Consider the following 16,894-nt stretch of genomic DNA (forward strand, 5'->3'; position numbering starts at 1 on the left):
CTGTACCCTAGAGTTCAGAGTGGGGAAGGAACCTTGACAGGCACTAACCCTGCTGCCATTTGAAAGCGAACAGTGAAATGGTCTTGGGCTGGTTTATGAATCCGGGAAAGGTGAAGCCGTCACAATTACAGGTGCCGGGAGCTGCAGATGAGCCAGCACGCTGCCTGGTGGAAAGGTGTCATTGTCCCAGCGCTCTCCAGCTGGGCTCCAGCATGCTTAAACAGCCAACAAATGCATCAGACATTAAATGGGGACCCATTTTCTGCCTTGGGAGCCTGTTTTACATTTGGGCTGAGACTTGGGGGAAAAGGAGTGGGGCAAATTAGCTAGCGAGCGGGTGCATCTGGGGACAGCTAGGTGGATTGATTAGCAGATCAATGCAAGAGCCAAGGTGTGTGACGCTGGCAGACCAGGTGGCAGCTCATGCCAAGGCCCCACTGACCCCTGGCAAATGCATGGCTGGCACCCAGGCTGGCTCATTGGCATTAGCCGTGTTAAAATAGATGCTATATTTCTAAGGCTGCGTTCAGTGTTTGGCCTTTATGAAACGCTTGGGAGCTGCTGCCTGAATTCATCTCATGCACACCAGCTGCATCCTGTGTTATGTCCCAGTGTTTGCTCTGTAACTACAGATGTGTCTGCTAGGAAAGTGGACAGCCCCCCAGACAGGAGAGAAGGAACACCAAGAGTGAGCTGCTAGTTCACCACGAGAGGCGTCAGCTTGTGCCCAGCAAAAAAAGACCCATAGACTCCAGACGAACCATCGTGGGACACCAGTGGATGGAAGACATGGTTGATTCTTTTCCCCACCCCTTTGAAGAGGGACCTGCACAGACGCTCAAGCTCTGCAGGAAGGGCGTAAAACTCCCTTTAAAGAAGAAATTGTCATCACTTTGCTGCTGGGAGAGGGCCAGGGATCTCCAGGCTGCTTAGCCAGTGTTAGCTCTAAAGGACATTACAGCTGCTCCTGTTACTGTCTGGACCCACAGACGAACTCATGTGTGTGTGTACTTGTTACCTGCTTTAACTGCAAATCACTTGCTTGTTCTCTTTCCCTCGTTAATAAATCTTTAGTTAGTTAATTACAGGGTTAGCTGCAGGTACTGGTTTGAGGTGAGGTCTGCGGTGCACTCGACCTCAGATCAGTGACTGGCACTGGATCTTGTGTGATCTTTGGTACAATGGACCAGCTCTCGCAAAGGGGTGTCGGCCTGGGCTCTCCACATGGTAAGGTATGAAGAGTTCACACGTGATTGGTGAAATCGAGTTCTAGGACCTACCATCAGTTTGGGGCTTGTGCCATCTGTCCTGAGGCTGGTGCCCCAAAGCCCTCAAATTCCCCCTCCCCCCTGCCCATCCCAGCCCCTGGGGCCACGCTCACACAGCCTGTCCCTGTGGATCTGTTCTGCTCGGCATCAGTAATGTACTAGGAGAAGCCAGAACTCCCAGGGGAGCCTCCAAACTCCCGGCCTGCTCTTGCTGGTCCTGCTCACCGCTGGAACAGAGCCTCCTCCTAGCCATCCCAGGGATTAGCTCTGTGAGGCTGATGCCCCTTCCTGTGGTCACACGTATCTCACCGCTGTGGACACTCCGTGCCTTGGCCCCCCAGCTCGGTCCATCTGCACTGCCATTTTCCATGCAGCATCCTTCCAAATCTCTTCTGTTGGAGGGGCAGCCGGCCAGCCTCACACCTGGTGCCTTGACCCGGTCACTCCTGCAGCAACCCTGTTCACTGCTCCACCAGTGCCCCTTACTCACTAGCGGTAGGGGAACCTGGGCCCACCCACTACTCAGGGTTCCAGCCCAAGTACTCTGCAACACACAGCCAAGGTCTGCTCAGTCCCCAACCTTGCTGCTTCCCACAAGCTCTCTTCTTCCTCCCTCCAGGCCAGACCCCCAGGATCCCCCATGCTCCCAGCGTTCCCTCCTGCCCTCTCTACTACGCCAACTTTCTCCTAGCAGCCTTTGCTGCTGCCAGCTCCCTGGGTTTAGACTAGCCCAGCCCACCCCTGCTCAGCTGTGCTAATTAGGGCTTTTCCTTCCACCCTGAATTGTCCCAGTTTATTGCCTGGCCCACCTCTGTGCTCTCACAGCAGGCATGGGGAGCGCACCCCATCACGCCTGCCTCCTATGTAATCCCGGGAGGTGGGAAACCCACCTGAGCATCTCTGCTCTAAACCAGAGCCCTGGAACCAGGTTTCACATGGCCCCCATAGCGTGCCCAAGCCACTGGGTGCCCAGGGGGCATCTCTCCCTGCCTGCTGAGGCTGAGCTGGCGCCAAACTCCAGGGGAGGGCTCGTGGCTGAGATCCCCGAGTGGCCTGGCAGTCGGGGGTTTAGAGGCCCCTTGCCAGTCTCATCCCGGCTGCCCCACTGCCATGCTCCTGGGCCAATCGCCCCACTGGCTTATGCACTGGCTCCTTCTGCCCCATCTTGGCTCAGTGCCAGTCAAATATTTTTCCAGCTAGGCTAATGCCCAGGGGAGGTTATTAGTGGAGCTAAAGAGCTCCCTTCTTCCCTCTGCCCCCCGATAGACACGAATGAACCACGCTTTCTTCATCAGCCCCTGATGGGCACTGAGGCAGAACTAATTGGCAGGACCATTCCCACCAGGACCCTAAAGCCCTCCCAGAGGTCATTAACGTCAAGAAAGATTTCCTCTGCCTGGAGGCCCCTGAGACATATGTGAGGGACCTGTATCAGACCCACAGCTCCACTGCGGAGCAAGGGAGCCAGTCATGGCGTGGTCCCAGGTTGGGCCACCCTCATAGGGTGGCTGGGCCTGGGGTCAGTCACAGTGGGCCACAGAGAGGAGTGGAGCAGCCAGTGGCTCCTGGGCCTCTTTGACTCTCTCGGTTCTGGGAAACAAACCCAGTCGCCTGAGAAAGGGACTGAAATTCTGCCGACACTGGGGGCTGGGCATGGTGCCCCCACTGCCTTTGGAGACCCTTCGGGCCGGGGGTTTCAGAGCACAGCTCGAACCAGGCCCATAAGGAACTGGAGAGACCAGCCGGAGGCCTCTTGTGAGGACAGCTTGTCCCTCATCTGCTACCACAGTGGGCTGGTGCCTTCCCCTGACTTGGCTAGCACTCTCCCAGAGGGGCCGTGGGGACCGATCCAGGAGGGCAGTTCCCCAGCACGATGGGCTTGGCTGCATCGTGGCAGCCCCATCCAAGCACCCGGCGTTGGCTGATGCTTTATCATGCCAAGCTCTCCTCAGCGCCTGCCAGCCCTCTCCCCATGACTGTCTCTCTTCCGCCTACTCGGCCAAGGTCATTGTCCCCAGGACCGGGTGCCAAGCCAGGATGCAACCCCAGGGGATAGCCACTCCCCACTCCCACCCCAGGGACAGGCCCGGCCAGAACAGGGCTGGCCAAGGGGCCTGGGTCAGCCTGGTTTGGTTCCCATCCAGGACTCCTTTAGTAAGGCAAGGGAAAATCCGTGAGGGGTTCAGGACCAGATCTGCCGGGCTCCGCAGGGCAGGATTCGAGGGCCCAGCAGCTACATGACATGGGTCCACTGGGCAAAGAGCACCAAAAGCACCTGGGGTTTCCAGTCAGGCCCTTCTGGCGTAGGACATGGGGTGCTCTGCTGAGCTGGAGAGAGCTGGGTCCACCCACTCAGTGGCAGGAGCTGCTGGGTCCATGCGCCGAGAGAGGATGTGCACAGGGTGGGTCAGAGGAGATGAGAGGGGTTCAGATACTCTCAGAGGGGGCTGGCTGGGGTCCTGTAATCACAGACACGGCGGGCTGGAAGGGACCTCGCACAGTATCTAGTCCAGCCCCTGCACTGAGGCAGGGCCAAGTGACCCTAGACCAGTCCTGATGGTGGTTTGTCCAACCGTGTCTGCCACACGACACTCCCATTAATCCAGCCATGACTCCTGCCATGACTCCTGCCCAGTCTGGGAGTGGCCCAAGGAGTTCAGATACTCAGAGGGGAGGGCTAAAGGGGTTCATGTGGGGATGGATGGACAGGTAACTTGGGGGACAGAGATGGGGGATGTCATGTGACAGCTGATTGGCGATAGGGCCTTCCCCCCACCAGCCCGGATTCTGGAGGACCCCACTCAGAGGGTTTCACCCAACAGTAGCCAAGGGGGCAGGCGGCCCAGCACTGTCGCAACTGGCACTAACCGGCCAAAGACTCAACCCCTCCCTCCAGTATACAGTGGTGGAGGGTCACTGTGGAGTGGGGGAAAGACAGGAAGGGATGCAGAAATAGACCACACCCCTCACAAGCCAAGCCCCGCCCCTACAAGACAACACATCAGCCCGCCCCAAAATGCTTTCAAAGAAACTGAGCCGTGAGACCCCCTTGTTCTGTCATTGCTGTATTGTTAGCAAGGCGCAGCCGTGGAGTGGTCCTATGATAAAATGCAGCAGGGCAGGGAGGGGCAGAGCCGCCTGGTGTGGAGGGGAGCCAAACCCGCAGTTCACTGGGGGCTCCCCATTTCAGTGGCAGCTCTCAATCATCCCAGCTGCAAACTGAGCATTGGTAACAAAACACATCACTGCAAAAGAGCCAGAATGGTCCAACGTGGGAATGTGAAGAGGGGGCCGGCTCCTGCCTGCACCAAACATGGCCTGGCGCCTGGTCAGGGTTGGGCAGCCATCCCCACCTCCTCGGCGCTGAGCCGAGGGTTGGTCCCTTCCCAGCTGTGAGAAAGGGGGTTCGGATAACACCCCCGAGACGTTCCCCCGCCTGTGAGCAGGCGGCACAGGCTCAGGCGAACCGCCCAGGGGATTTAAGAGTGGCGTTCGCCATATCTCAGTCTACGCGGCCGAATGCAGGGTCTTTTGTGGGGTCACTAGCCAGGTGACACTCCCCAGTAGCACCAGCAATTGAGGCAGGTGCTTTCAGGTGGAGCATCCCAGGCTGCATCCCTGGAGGGGGGCATTAGTGGGGGTTGGAGCTGAGACATGGGCTTGGGCAGGCGTCCCATGGTCTGCGGGACTCCAGCAGCCACGCTGTGAGCACCACAGGACACCAGGCTCGGACGCCCCCCCATGGGGGAAGGGATGGGGTCAGGGGCTGCCTGAGGGGGGCTCTGGGCTGGGATCAGCGTACATGGGAGCCGGGAGCAGCGGCCACAAAAATCAAGAGTGGGGAGCAGGCTGGCAGAGCAAGCCGTGGGGGAGCGGGCAGGGCAGCAGTTTGCAGTGGAGGCAGGTGCCAGGGGAGGGGCCCCTCCTCTGGCCGGCTACACCAGGCCATTGCCCTTCATGCGCTCCACCAGCATGGAGACCAGGCGCTCCAGCTTGAGAGCAGCCTGGCGCCCGGCCCTCCAGCACCTCGGCATGGTTGGCCTTCTCCCGGGTCCCGTACTCCAGCACTGCCTTGTTGGTGATCAGAGAGAAGCCGAAGACGCGCAGGCCGCAGTGCCGGGCCACAAGCACCTCGGGCACCGTGCTCATCCCTGGGGGCAGAGCCTGTGTCAGTCTGCAGGGGGCGACAGAGAGCCGGCGATGCCCAGCCCCCGCCCGCAGCTGCTTGCCCTTCCCGTTCCCTCCTAAGCTCTGTTTGCCTCTTTCCCTCCCTCTCCTCCCTCCTATCCCTTCCTTTGCTACCTCCCTCCCCGTTCCCTCCCTCCCCGTTCCCTCCTCTGTCCCGTCCTTCCTCCCTCCCTTCTTTCCCTCCCTCCCTGTTCCCTATGCTGCCCCATTCCTTCCCGTCCCTCCCTCCCCGTTCCTTCCTCTGCCCCATTCCCTTCCTTCCTCTGCCCCATTCCCTTCCTTCCCTCCCTCCCTGTTCCCTCCTCTGCCCTGTTCCTTCCCTCCCTCCCTCCCTCCCTTTCCGTTCCTTCCTCCTCTTCCCCCCTGTTCCCTCCTCTGTCCCGTTCCTTCCTTCCTGTCCCTCCCCATTCCCTCCTCCTTTCCACTGCCCTCCCTCGGCTCACCTACGGCGTCGGCGCCCAGCTGCTGCAGGAAGCGGCACTCAGCGATGGTCTCGTAGTTGGGCCCCCCCACGGTGCAGTAGACACCCTCATGCAGGCTGGGGCCATAGCCCAGCTCCCTGCCCACTGCCAGCGCCAGGCCCCGTAGCTGCTCGTCGTAGGAGTCCGACATGGCTGGGAAGCGGGGCCCGAACCTATGCAGGCAGGGGAGGGGAGAGAGCTCGTGGGGGGGAAGGAGACGGAGGCGCACCCCCATCCCTTCCCAGAGCAGGGAATGGCCCTGGGGTCCCTTGTGCTGGGCTCTGGCCAGGACTCAGGGTCCTGTCCCCACCCAGGGGCGCCCACCCATTTCCCGGGCTTTACACTGCTGCCACTACTGGCCATGGCAAGGGAGGAGCTGTAGGAAAATACTGGGGGGTAGGGGGCAGCAGGGAGGGAGGGCACTGGGTGCCCAGGGCAGCAGGAGGGGGCCGGGTGCCTGGCAGTGCAGGGCAGCGGGGGGGCAGAGCAGCACGGGGGGCAGGGACGGGAGGTGCAGGGTGCCCGGCGGGGGGGTGGGTGGGAGGGGCAGCTCCTACCTCTCATCATAGGGGCCGCTCAGCGGGTTGGTGCCTGCCAGTCCGGGCATGTTGATGTGGTCCCGGATCACCATGATGTCACCCACCTGATACCCGCGGTTGAGGCCACCAGCCGCGTTGGTGACAATCAGGGTCCCTGCGCCCAGCAGGTGGAAGATCCGCACCGGGAACGTCACCTGTAGGGGGGGAGGGGCATCCAATGCCAGACGCTACCCAGCCCTGGGTACCCCAATACAGCTCTGCTGGTGCCCCTCACCCCCAACCCACAGCCCCCCTCCTCTCCCCTTTCCCCATGCCCCCCATTCCTGAATCGCAGCCCCCCTTCCCTCCTCCCATGCCCCTCACTCCCAAGCCACAGCTCCCCTCACTCCTGAACCACAGCCCCCACATGTCCCTCACTCCTGAACTGCAGCTCCCTTTCCCTTCCCCCATGCCCCTCACTTCTGAACCGCAGCCCCCTGTGTCCCTCAGGGCCGGCCGTAAGGAAAATGGCACCCTAGGTGAATTTATATTTTGGTGCCCCATGAGTTTAAGGATGTAGTACTTTCATGACAGCGTGTTGGGGGGTGGGGCTGTAGTGAAAACTCTACGGTTTTTTTGCGGATAACTTAGAAATTAGCTGTTGATTTCACTGTACACACACAAATATTTCCATCAGTAATAAATAATTTATTTACAAATAGGGAAAGTAAGAAAAATGCTGCTTGAAAACTTGTTAGAGTCAAAATTCAGTGATCTAAAACTTCTGAATTGGGCTTGTTACAAATGGACTAGTGAATGAATAGTTAAATCAACAAATCCTTTCTGGTTTTCGGATAGTTATTTTGTATATTTTGACATGTGATACTGACACTTAGTGGGTTTTGCTGTTTTGTTGTAGTCATGTTGGCACCTGGATATGAGAGCCACAAGGTGGGTGAGGTAATATCTTTAATTGGACTGACTTCAGCTGGTGAAAGAGACAAGATTTCAAACCCCACAGAGCTCTTCTCCAGGTCTGTGAAGCTCAAAAGGGCTTCTCTCTTTCACCAACCAAAGTTGGTCCAAACAAAGATATTACCTCAGCCACCTTGTCTCTCTGTGTTTTAACAGCTTTAAAGCCTGAACTCTTTGAATCTCAAGTTCTACTGTTATTAAAAAGTTATCTGACCTGCCCCCGATAATTTCCCACAACTGTGAAAATTACAAACTATAAAAAGACAAAAAAGCTTAAAAATAAAGTTTATATTACACATCAACCTTATAAAAAAATAAAAAGTGCATTCTACCAAGCCTATTTATAAGCCAGAGCAGCAGAGTTGAAGTGTGGGTGGGGGGGGGGGGGGGGGGGAAGAAGAATGGGAAACACTTATGCCCAAATACATGTTAGTCTCTCAGGTGCCACAAGGACTAACAAATTTATTTGCGCATAAGCTTTGGTGGGCTATAACCCACTTTCTCAGATGCATGGAGTGAAAAATACAGTGGGCAGGTACAGCACATGAAAAGATGGGAGTTGCCTTACCAAATGCGGGGTGAGTGCTAACGAGGCCAATTCAATTAGGGTGGATGTGACCCATTCCCAACAGTTGACAAGAAGGTGTGAGTATCAACAGAGGGAAAATTATTTTTTGTAGTGATCCAGCCACTCCCAGTCTACAAGCTGTCAGGAACAGTATCCCCGATAATGTCACAGCAAACCTGGTGGCTGAGCTTTGTGACTTTGTCCTCACCCAGAACCATTTCAGATTTGGGGATGATTTATACCTTCAAGTCAGCAGCACTGCTGTGGGTACCCGCATGGCCCCACAGTATGCCAACATTTTTATGGCTGACTTAGAACAACGCTTCCTCAGCTCTCGTCCCCTAGCGCCCCTACTCTATTTGCACTACATTGATGACATCTTCATCATATGGACCCACGGGAAGGAGGCCCTTGAGGAATTCCACCAGGATTTCAACAATTTCCACCCCACCATCAACCTCAGTCTGGACCAGTCCACACAAGAGATCCACTTTCTGGACACTACAGTACAAATAAGCGATGGTCACACAAACACCACCCTATACCGGAAACCTACTGACCGCTGTACTTACCTACATGCCTCCAGCTTTCATCCAAACCACATCACATGATCCATTGTCTACAGCCAAGCCCTAAGATACAACCGCATTTGCTCCAATCCCTCAGACAGAGACAAACACCTACAGGATCTCTATCATGCATTCTTAAAACTACAATACCTACCTGGGGAAGTGTGGAAACAGACTGACAGAGTCAGAAGGGTCACCTACTACAGGACAGGCCCAATAAAGAAAGTAACAGAACACCACTAGACATCACCTACAGCCCGCAACTAAAACCTCTCCAGTGCATCATCAAGGATCTACAACCTATCCTGAAGGACGATCCCTCACTCTCACAGACCTTGGTAGACAGGCCAGTCCTCGCTTACAGACAGCCCCCCAACTTGAAGCAAATACTCACCAGCAACTACACACCACACAACAGAAACACTAACCCAGGAACCAATCCGTGCAACAAACCCCGTTGCCAACTCTGTTCGCATATCTATTCAAGGGACCATCATAGGACCTAACCACATCAGCCCACACTATCAGAGGCTCGTTCACCTGCACATCAACCAATGTGATATATGCCATCATGTGCCAGCAATGCCCCTCTGCCATGTACATTAGCCAGATTGGACAGACTCTACGCAAAAGAATAAATGGACACAAATCAGACATCAAGAATTGTAACATTGAAAACCCAGTAGGAGAGCACTTCAATCTCCCTGGACACTTAATAATAGACTTAAAAGTAGCCATTCTTCAACAAAAAAACTTCCAAAACAGACTTCAATGAGAAACTGCAGAACTGGAATTAATTTGCAAACTTGACACCATCAAATTAGGCCTGAATAAAGACTGGGAGTGGCTGGGTCACTACAAAAATAATTTCCCTCTGTTGATACTCACCCCTTCTTGTCAACTGTTGGGAACGGGCGACGTCCACCTTGATTGCATTGGTCTCGTTAGCACTGACCCCCCACACTTGGTAAGGTAACTCCCATCTTTTCATATGCTGCATATTTATACCTGCTTACTGTATTTACCACTCCATGCATCTGATGAAGTGGGTTTTAGCCCACAAAAGCTTATGCCCAAATAAATTTGTTAGTCTCTAAAGTGCCACAAGGATGTTCGTCGTTTTTGCTGATACAGACTAAGGGTATGTCTACACTACCCACGTTACGCAGCAGTGCCCCCACGCTGTGCCGTGGGCAGTACAGACATGCTTTATCGCGGGAGTGCGATGGTAGCTTTATCACCAGGAGTGCGGCTCCCGGTGATAAAGCGTTGTCTATACTGGCGCTTTTCAGTGCTAAAACTTTTCACACCCCTGAATGTTTTTTCACACCCCTGAATGACAAAAGTTTTAGCACTGAAAGTGGAATGCAGACACAGCCTTACACAGCTACCCTGCTGAAACCTATCCCCACTAGACAGGTTTCAGAGTAACAGCCGTGTTACTCTGTATTCGCAAAAAGAAAAGGAGTACTTGTGGCACCTTAGAGACTAACCAATTTATTAGAGCATAAGCTTTCGTGAGCTACAGCTGTAGCTCACGAAAGCTTATGCTCTAATAAATTGGTTAGTCTCTAAGGTGCCACAAGTACTCCTTTTCTTTTTATCCCCACTAGAGTTCTCTCTCAGCTTGAATGCCTGATTGAAACTGTAAATCACAACCACCACACAGGTTTCAGAGTGGTAGCCGTGTTAGTCTGTATCAGCAAAAACAAGGAGGAGTCCTTGTGACATTTTAGAGACTAACAAATTTATTTGAGCATAAGCTTTTGTGGGCTATCACACATTATGCTCAGTTCCATCCTCACACTAACAGCAGGAACCCATGACTTCCAGAGGATGAATTAGGTTTGCAGGATATGGGATTAAGATGGGAGTAAAGAAAGGAGTTTCCTTATTCTTAATCTTGATGCAGCACTGAAATGTACACAACATTGTGCTCAACAGTTTAGACCAGGCCCTGCCCCAAGGAATTTCAGTATACTGTTAAGTACAACTTGTAGTGGAAACAGAAACTGTTGAAAAAAGAAAGCCTGAGGGTATGGGTAAGCAATCAGGGATTGAATGAAAGGTAAACGGGTTTCAAGGAGGTCACAGCAGGCAGGCAGACACCACCCACTGTGATTCCCATACCCACTCCTGTTCAGGTTGGGGGTAGGGGAGGAGGCACATGGGGGCGTTGATCTCAGTGTCACACTCATTTATCTCCTATGCACCTCCCTGCCTGACTCTGGGGAGGCAGCAGCCCCCCTGGGACCAAGAAAGTGAAGCCTCTGAACCAGGGGAGCAGGGAGAACAGGACCTTCAACTGCTGGGGGGGGGGGAGGGCACAATTTAAAGGTCCCTCTCCATCAGCTGGAGTGTCATACAGCGCCCTCCCCAGGCAGCCCAGCCTTCCCCCTTGCCCTCAGGTCCCCTATGGGAAAGCAGCTGTTCCCTCCTCCCTCCCATACCTAACCTCTCCCTGCAGAGCTGAAGCAGCAGCCCTTCCTCCCTACTGCTCCCAGGTGCCTCCAGCAAGCAGGGGAGGGAGGGGGAGAGATCAGCAGACAAATCCTGGCAGAAAACTGGGGAGGAGGGGTAACATGACCCAGCGCATGCCCCCCCATGTGTCAGCTCTCTGCAGGGAAGGGATGGGATGGGAGCAGGCAGGCTGCAGTAGCGCCCCTCGTGGTGCTCACTGTGTGGAGCTAAATATGCGCTCCAGTCCTGCGGGCAATGCCAGGGGACAGAGCAAGCCCTTCCCTGGACAAGTGGGACTCTTAGTAGGGAAGGGGAAGAGAAGGGGGGGTGGACCCTGGCCTGCTCTACACTAAAGCACAACCAGAGAGCTGGACTGCTGCAAGTCCCCAGTCAGCCAGCACACACAGAGACAAGCTGCACACACACTCCTCCTTCAACACCATCCCCCCACCCCCGACATCAGGCAGGACCCAGCACAGCCTGCCCATGGTGTCTACAGGGGGCCCCCTGTGCCAGGAGAGTGGGGGAACCCCACCGGGCACCCTCCCCTGCTCCTGCTCCTCTGGGTGAGTGAGTGCCTCAAGCTGCAGCTTGGATGTGTGTGTTTTTCTCTCTCCCCCCCCGCCAACCCTGGCTGGGCTGGCAGTAGGGCTTCCCCTCCTTAAGCCCAGCTGGCTGGCCACAGGGAAAGTCACAAGGGACCTATCAAATGCGCCCCCATCAGCACCGTCGCCTTGGGCAGCTGCCCTTATCGCCCTGGTCAAAGGCCAGCCCTCACTCCCGAACCGCAGCTCAGCTCCCCTCCCCTCCCCCCATGCCCCGCAATCCCGAACCACAGCCCCCCTCCCGTCCCCCCATGCCCCTCACTCCTGAACCGCAGCCCCCCTGTGTCCCTCACTGCCGACTCGCAGCTCCCCTCCCACCATGCCCCTCATTCCCAAATCGCAACCCCCTCCCCTCCCCCCTGACTCCCAAACCACAGACCCCCATTCCCCTGTGCCCCTCACTACCGACCCACAGCCCCCTGCTAGCCCAGCCCTGGGCTCCCCCCACACCACCTTCCCCACAAGGAGCCACTCACCTTCCACAGTGGGTACCCCTCATACATGTGGAACCGGCCCTTCATCACCACGCAGCTTACCCCCGCCAACATCCCGAACACCAGCTTCCCAGCATGGCCTGCCACTGCCAGAGACGGGAAAGGGTTAAACGCCGGCCCCAGGGCATCTTACACAGTGTAGGTCCTGCCTCGCCTCTGCACCCCCTGCCCCTCACACTCTGCACCCCCTCGCCCGCTGCACCCCCGCCCCCACCACTCGCCCTCTGCACCCCCCTGTCCCTCGCCCCATATTGCCCATTATACAGTATAGCGGCCCTTTCCCCTCCCGCACCCTCTTCTGCCCCTTGTGCCCATTGTACAATATAGCTGCCCCTCACCGGGTACCTGTGCTCTGGGGAAAGTTGGGAATGTCCGTGTAGTTAAAAACCACTGGATCCTTCACCAGGTCAGCCAGGCCCCCAAGGCCAGAGCCACAGATAATGGCCAAGCTAGGCCGGTGCTTGGTGTGATCCAGCAGCCATTCGGCTGTTTCCTTGTGCTGCTCATACGTGTACCTGCTGGGGGAGAGAGATGCAAGAGAGTTAAAACGAGTCATGTGTTTACACTGCAGGGCCAATCCCCTCCAGCAGGGGGCGCAGAGATACACACACACACAGAGCAAGTCCAATCCCCTCCAGCAGGGGGTGCAGGGACACACACACACACACACACAGCAGGGCCGATCCCCTCCAGCAGGGGTGCAGGGACACACACATACTCACTCACACATATACACACACACAGCAGGGCCTATCCCCTCCAGCAGGGGGCGCAAGGACACAGGGACACACACACACACACTCATCCAGCTCCCAGCCCATCTCAGCGGCCTGGCAGGGGCTGACATGGGGCGGGAGCGCGGTGCAGAGCTGCAGGGGTACAGGGGGCTGGAGCCGGGCTGGGCCAGAGGGAGAACACCAGGGTGGGAGCAGTGGCCACAGTAGGGCAGGACGGAATTGCAGAGCAAGGGGAAGAGACAGGGCCAGAGGATGGGCGAGGCGCCAACCCCAGGGAGGCCAGGGCGAGGGCAGGGACCTCTGAGCTGCCAGGCTCCTGAGCTGGTCCTGCAGGGACCTGCCTCCTCTTTGTCCCTAGGAGAAGGGCCCCAGCCTGGCAGGACACGGCACTTCACCAGCACCATCCACCCTGCGTGGGCTAGCGTGGAAATCTCCCCCCACCCCAGCTTTGCCGGTGTCCCTCCCTCCAAACCCGCAGCCCCCACTAGTCCGGGAGATAGCCGGGGCCTGATCTCCTGTCCCTGGAGGGTGGAGAAGGGTGCTGGGGGTAGGCAGCCTGCAGTCAGGCAGGCTGGCCTGGGATTGCTCCCTGGCCTGTTGATCGTTAACTAACGGGTATGTGGGGAGGGGCGGGGAGCAGGGTCAGCCCAGGCCACTGAAGGGGAAGTGGCTGCCCCAGGGGCCCATTACTCCGCAGGACTGGGCGCTAGCAGGGCACCACCTGGGCGGTGGTTTCCCAGAAAAGAGAGACGTCTCTGCCCCGATCCCTGCCGGTCCCCCCTCAGCCATTATTCTGCAGGGCCCTGCGCTGGCAGGCTGCCATCTGGGCGGTGGTTTCCCGGAATAGAGAGACGTCTCTGCCCCGATTCCTGCCGGTCCCCCTCCTACTCCCCCACAATTGAGTCATACACTGGGTTTTGGAGGGAAATGTACCAAGCTGGCTGTTTGGGTCAGGCGGCTTTGACTCATCCGGGTGCTGGGGGAGCCTGGAGGTGCCATAAACATGAGAATCTGGTCTTAGCAAGGGGTGGAATAGCAGGGCGCCGTGGGTTGGGACTGAGGGGCACCAGTAAACTCTCCTTGCAGCTGCCAGTGGCTGGATCAGAGCCAGCACCCCCTGGACTGGAACAGCCCCATGCCTCATTCCCCGCCCCCCTGAGCCAGCCAATTCCCCCCCACCCCACCCCCTGCCGCCAGCAGGGCATTAAGGGGTTAGGGAGAGTCTCACATTCCCTGCAGGAGCAGATGGCCCCTCACCCATTACGAGTGGGTCAGAACTAGCCCTATTGCACCAGGCTGGGGTCACTGTGCATGGCTCCGCACAGCTAGGGGCCCTGGGCTGCAGGGGGAGTACAGCAGGGGGTGCTGGGCAACGGGGGGATATAGCAGGGGGCACAACAAGGGTGCTGGGCTGGGGGGGCGCAGCCAGGGGAGTACAGTGGGGGCTCTGGGCAGTGGGGGGCACAGCAAAGGGTGTTGGGCTGTGAGGGCACAGCAGGGGGCACTGGGCTGGGGGGGTGCAGCAGGGGGCACATCAGGGGGCTCTCTCCCCAGGCAGACCATTTGCCCTAGAGCAGTGGTTCTCAAACTTTTTTACTGGTGACCCCTTTCCCATAGGAAGCCTCTGAGTGCGACCCCCCTTATAAATTAAAAACACCTTTGTATATATTTCACACCATTATAAATGCAGGAGGCAAAGCAGGCTTTGGGGTGGAGGTTGACAGCTGGCGACCGCCGATATAATCACCTCACGACCCCCTCAGGGGGTCAGTTTGAGAACCCCTGCACTAGAGGATCACCTCAGACCCTCCCTGGGGTCCTGGCCCCAGTGCCAGCCGCTGTCAGTGCCAGGGCTAATTAAGGCTCCCCCAGACTGCCCGGCACACCCCACAGCGCCTAGACACCCCCCCAGGGCATCAGTGACAGAGATCCCAGGCGACCTGCCCCCCCCCTGTAACCACTAGACAGCACTCCCCTCCCATCACTGGGGATGGGACCCAGGAGTCCTAGTTCCAGCCCTCCTAGAGAGGACCCAGGAGTCCGCCCCTCCCCCCGCGCACACCTGCGCTCCTCAGACGCTGCCGGCTCCATGGCGGGTCCGGGCGATGCTGAGCCGGGCGCGGCCAGGCCCGGGTGACTCCGCCTGCTTCGCCCCGCCCCCAGCCCGGCCCCGCCAGCCGCAGCCCCGCTCTCTGCCCCGCTCCGGCTGAGCCCCCCACCCCGCCCGCCAGCCAGCAGCCGGGGAGACCCCCCCACCCAGTCCCCCAGCACCGGGGAGAGACCCCCATTTTAGCCCCCCATTCCCAGCGCCCGGGGAGATCCCCTATTCTAGCCCCTCAGCGCCAGAGACACCCCCCTTTCCAGCCCTCCAGCATCAGGGGAGACCCCCCCATACTGCCCCACCATTCCTAGCCCCTCAGTGCCCAGAGGAGACCCCCCCATTCCAGCCCCCCAGCATCGGGGGAGACCCCATAATTCTAGCCCCTCCCCATTCCCAGCCTCCCGACGCCAGAGACACCCCGCAATCCAACCCCACTACTCCCAGCTGGCCGGCAGCAGACACCCCCCCAATCCAGCCCCCTACTCCCAGCCCCCCGGCGCCAGAGACACCCCCCTTTCCAGGCCCCCTACTCCCATCCCCGCAGCACCAGAAACACCCCTTTCCAGCCCCCCATTGCTAGCCCCCCAGCACCAAAGATACCTCCATTCCAGCCCCACTATTCCTAGCCCCCCAGCACCAGAGACACCCCCCAATCCAGACCCCCTACTCCCAGTCCCCCAGCGCCAGACACCCCCCTTTCCAGACCCCGTACTCCTATCCCCCCAGCACCAGAGATATCTCCATTCCTGCCCCCCAGCGCCAGAGACACCCCCCTTTCCTGCCCCCCAGCGCCAGAGACACCCCCCAATCCAGCCCCCCAGCGCCAGAGACACACCCCTTTCCTGCCCCCCAGCGCCAGAGACACCCCCCTATCCAGCCCCCCAGCGCCAGAGACGCACCCCTTTCCTGCCCCCCAGCGCCAGAGACGCCCCCCAATCCAGCCCCCCAGCCCCAGAGACACCCCCCCAATCCAGCCCCCCAGCGCCAGAGACACACCCCTTTCCTGCCCCCCAGCGCCAGAGACACCCCCCAATCCAGCCCCCCAGCCCCAGAGACACCCCCCCAATCCAGCCCCCCAGCGCCAGAGACACACCCCTTTCCTGCCCCCCAGCGCCAGAGACACCCCCCTATCCAGCCCCCCAGCGCCAGAGACGCACCCCTTTCCTGCCCCCCAGCGCCAGAGACGCACCCCTATCCAGCCCCCCAGCGCCAGAGACACCCCCCTATCCAGCCCCCCAGCGCCAGAGACACCCCCCTATCCAGCCCCCCAGCGCCAGAGACGCACCCCTTTCCAGACCCCGTACTCCTATCCCCCCAGCACCAGAGATATCTCCATTCCAGCCCCCCAGCACCAGAGACACCCCCCAATCCAGCCCCCCAGCGCCAGAGACACCCCCCAATCCAGCCCCCCAGCGCCAGAGACGCACCCCTTTCCTGCCCCCCAGCGCCAGAGACACCCCCCAATCCAGCCCCCCAGCGCCAGAGACACACCCCTTTCCTGCCCCCCAGCGCCAGAGACGCACCCCTTTCCAGACCCCGTACTCCTATCCCCCCAGCACCAGAGATATCTCCATTCCAGCCCCCCAGCGCCAGAGACACCCCCCAATCCAGCCCCCCAGCGCCAGAGACACACCCCTTTCCTGCCCCCCAGCGCCAGAGACGCACCCCTTTCCTGCCCCCCTATTCCCAGCCCCCCGGAGTCGAGGAGAGACCAGACCTCCCGCTATTCGGGGATTTCTCTTATACATGTAACTGTAACACCCGCCGCCCCCGATTGTTCACCCTCTCCCAGCGCTGGAGCGACCCCCGACCTCCCGCAGAACGCCCCGCATCCCACTGGGGCCGGGGGCTCGGGGGCGGGGCCACAGGCTTCCCAGGCAGTAAACGGCGGGCTTTTACAGCGGGGCTGGGGCCAAGCTGAGGGCTCGGGGGGTGGCCCCTGCCCCCGGC

General features: G+C 58.5%; 1 protein-coding gene across 1 annotated transcript; it reads right to left on the reverse strand.

Moving 5' to 3' along the window:
- Nucleotides 1–5,120: 5,120 nt before the first annotated feature.
- On the reverse strand, nt 5,121–13,647 carry PNP (purine nucleoside phosphorylase). The gene is given in 7 exon segments (XM_073308504.2): nt 5,121–5,287; nt 5,289–5,419; nt 5,900–6,090; nt 6,475–6,650; nt 12,089–12,192; nt 12,452–12,624; nt 13,565–13,647. Coding segments are annotated over 7 exon segments (927 nt in total). The 5' UTR covers nt 13,633–13,647; the 3' UTR covers nt 5,121–5,203.
- Between the last annotated feature and the right edge of the window lie 3,247 nt (nt 13,648–16,894).

The sequence above is a fragment of the Lepidochelys kempii genome, chromosome 13, assembly GCF_965140285.1.
Source record: "Lepidochelys kempii isolate rLepKem1 chromosome 13, rLepKem1.hap1, whole genome shotgun sequence".
In the NCBI taxonomy this organism is placed as follows: domain Eukaryota; kingdom Metazoa; phylum Chordata; order Testudines; family Cheloniidae; genus Lepidochelys; species Lepidochelys kempii.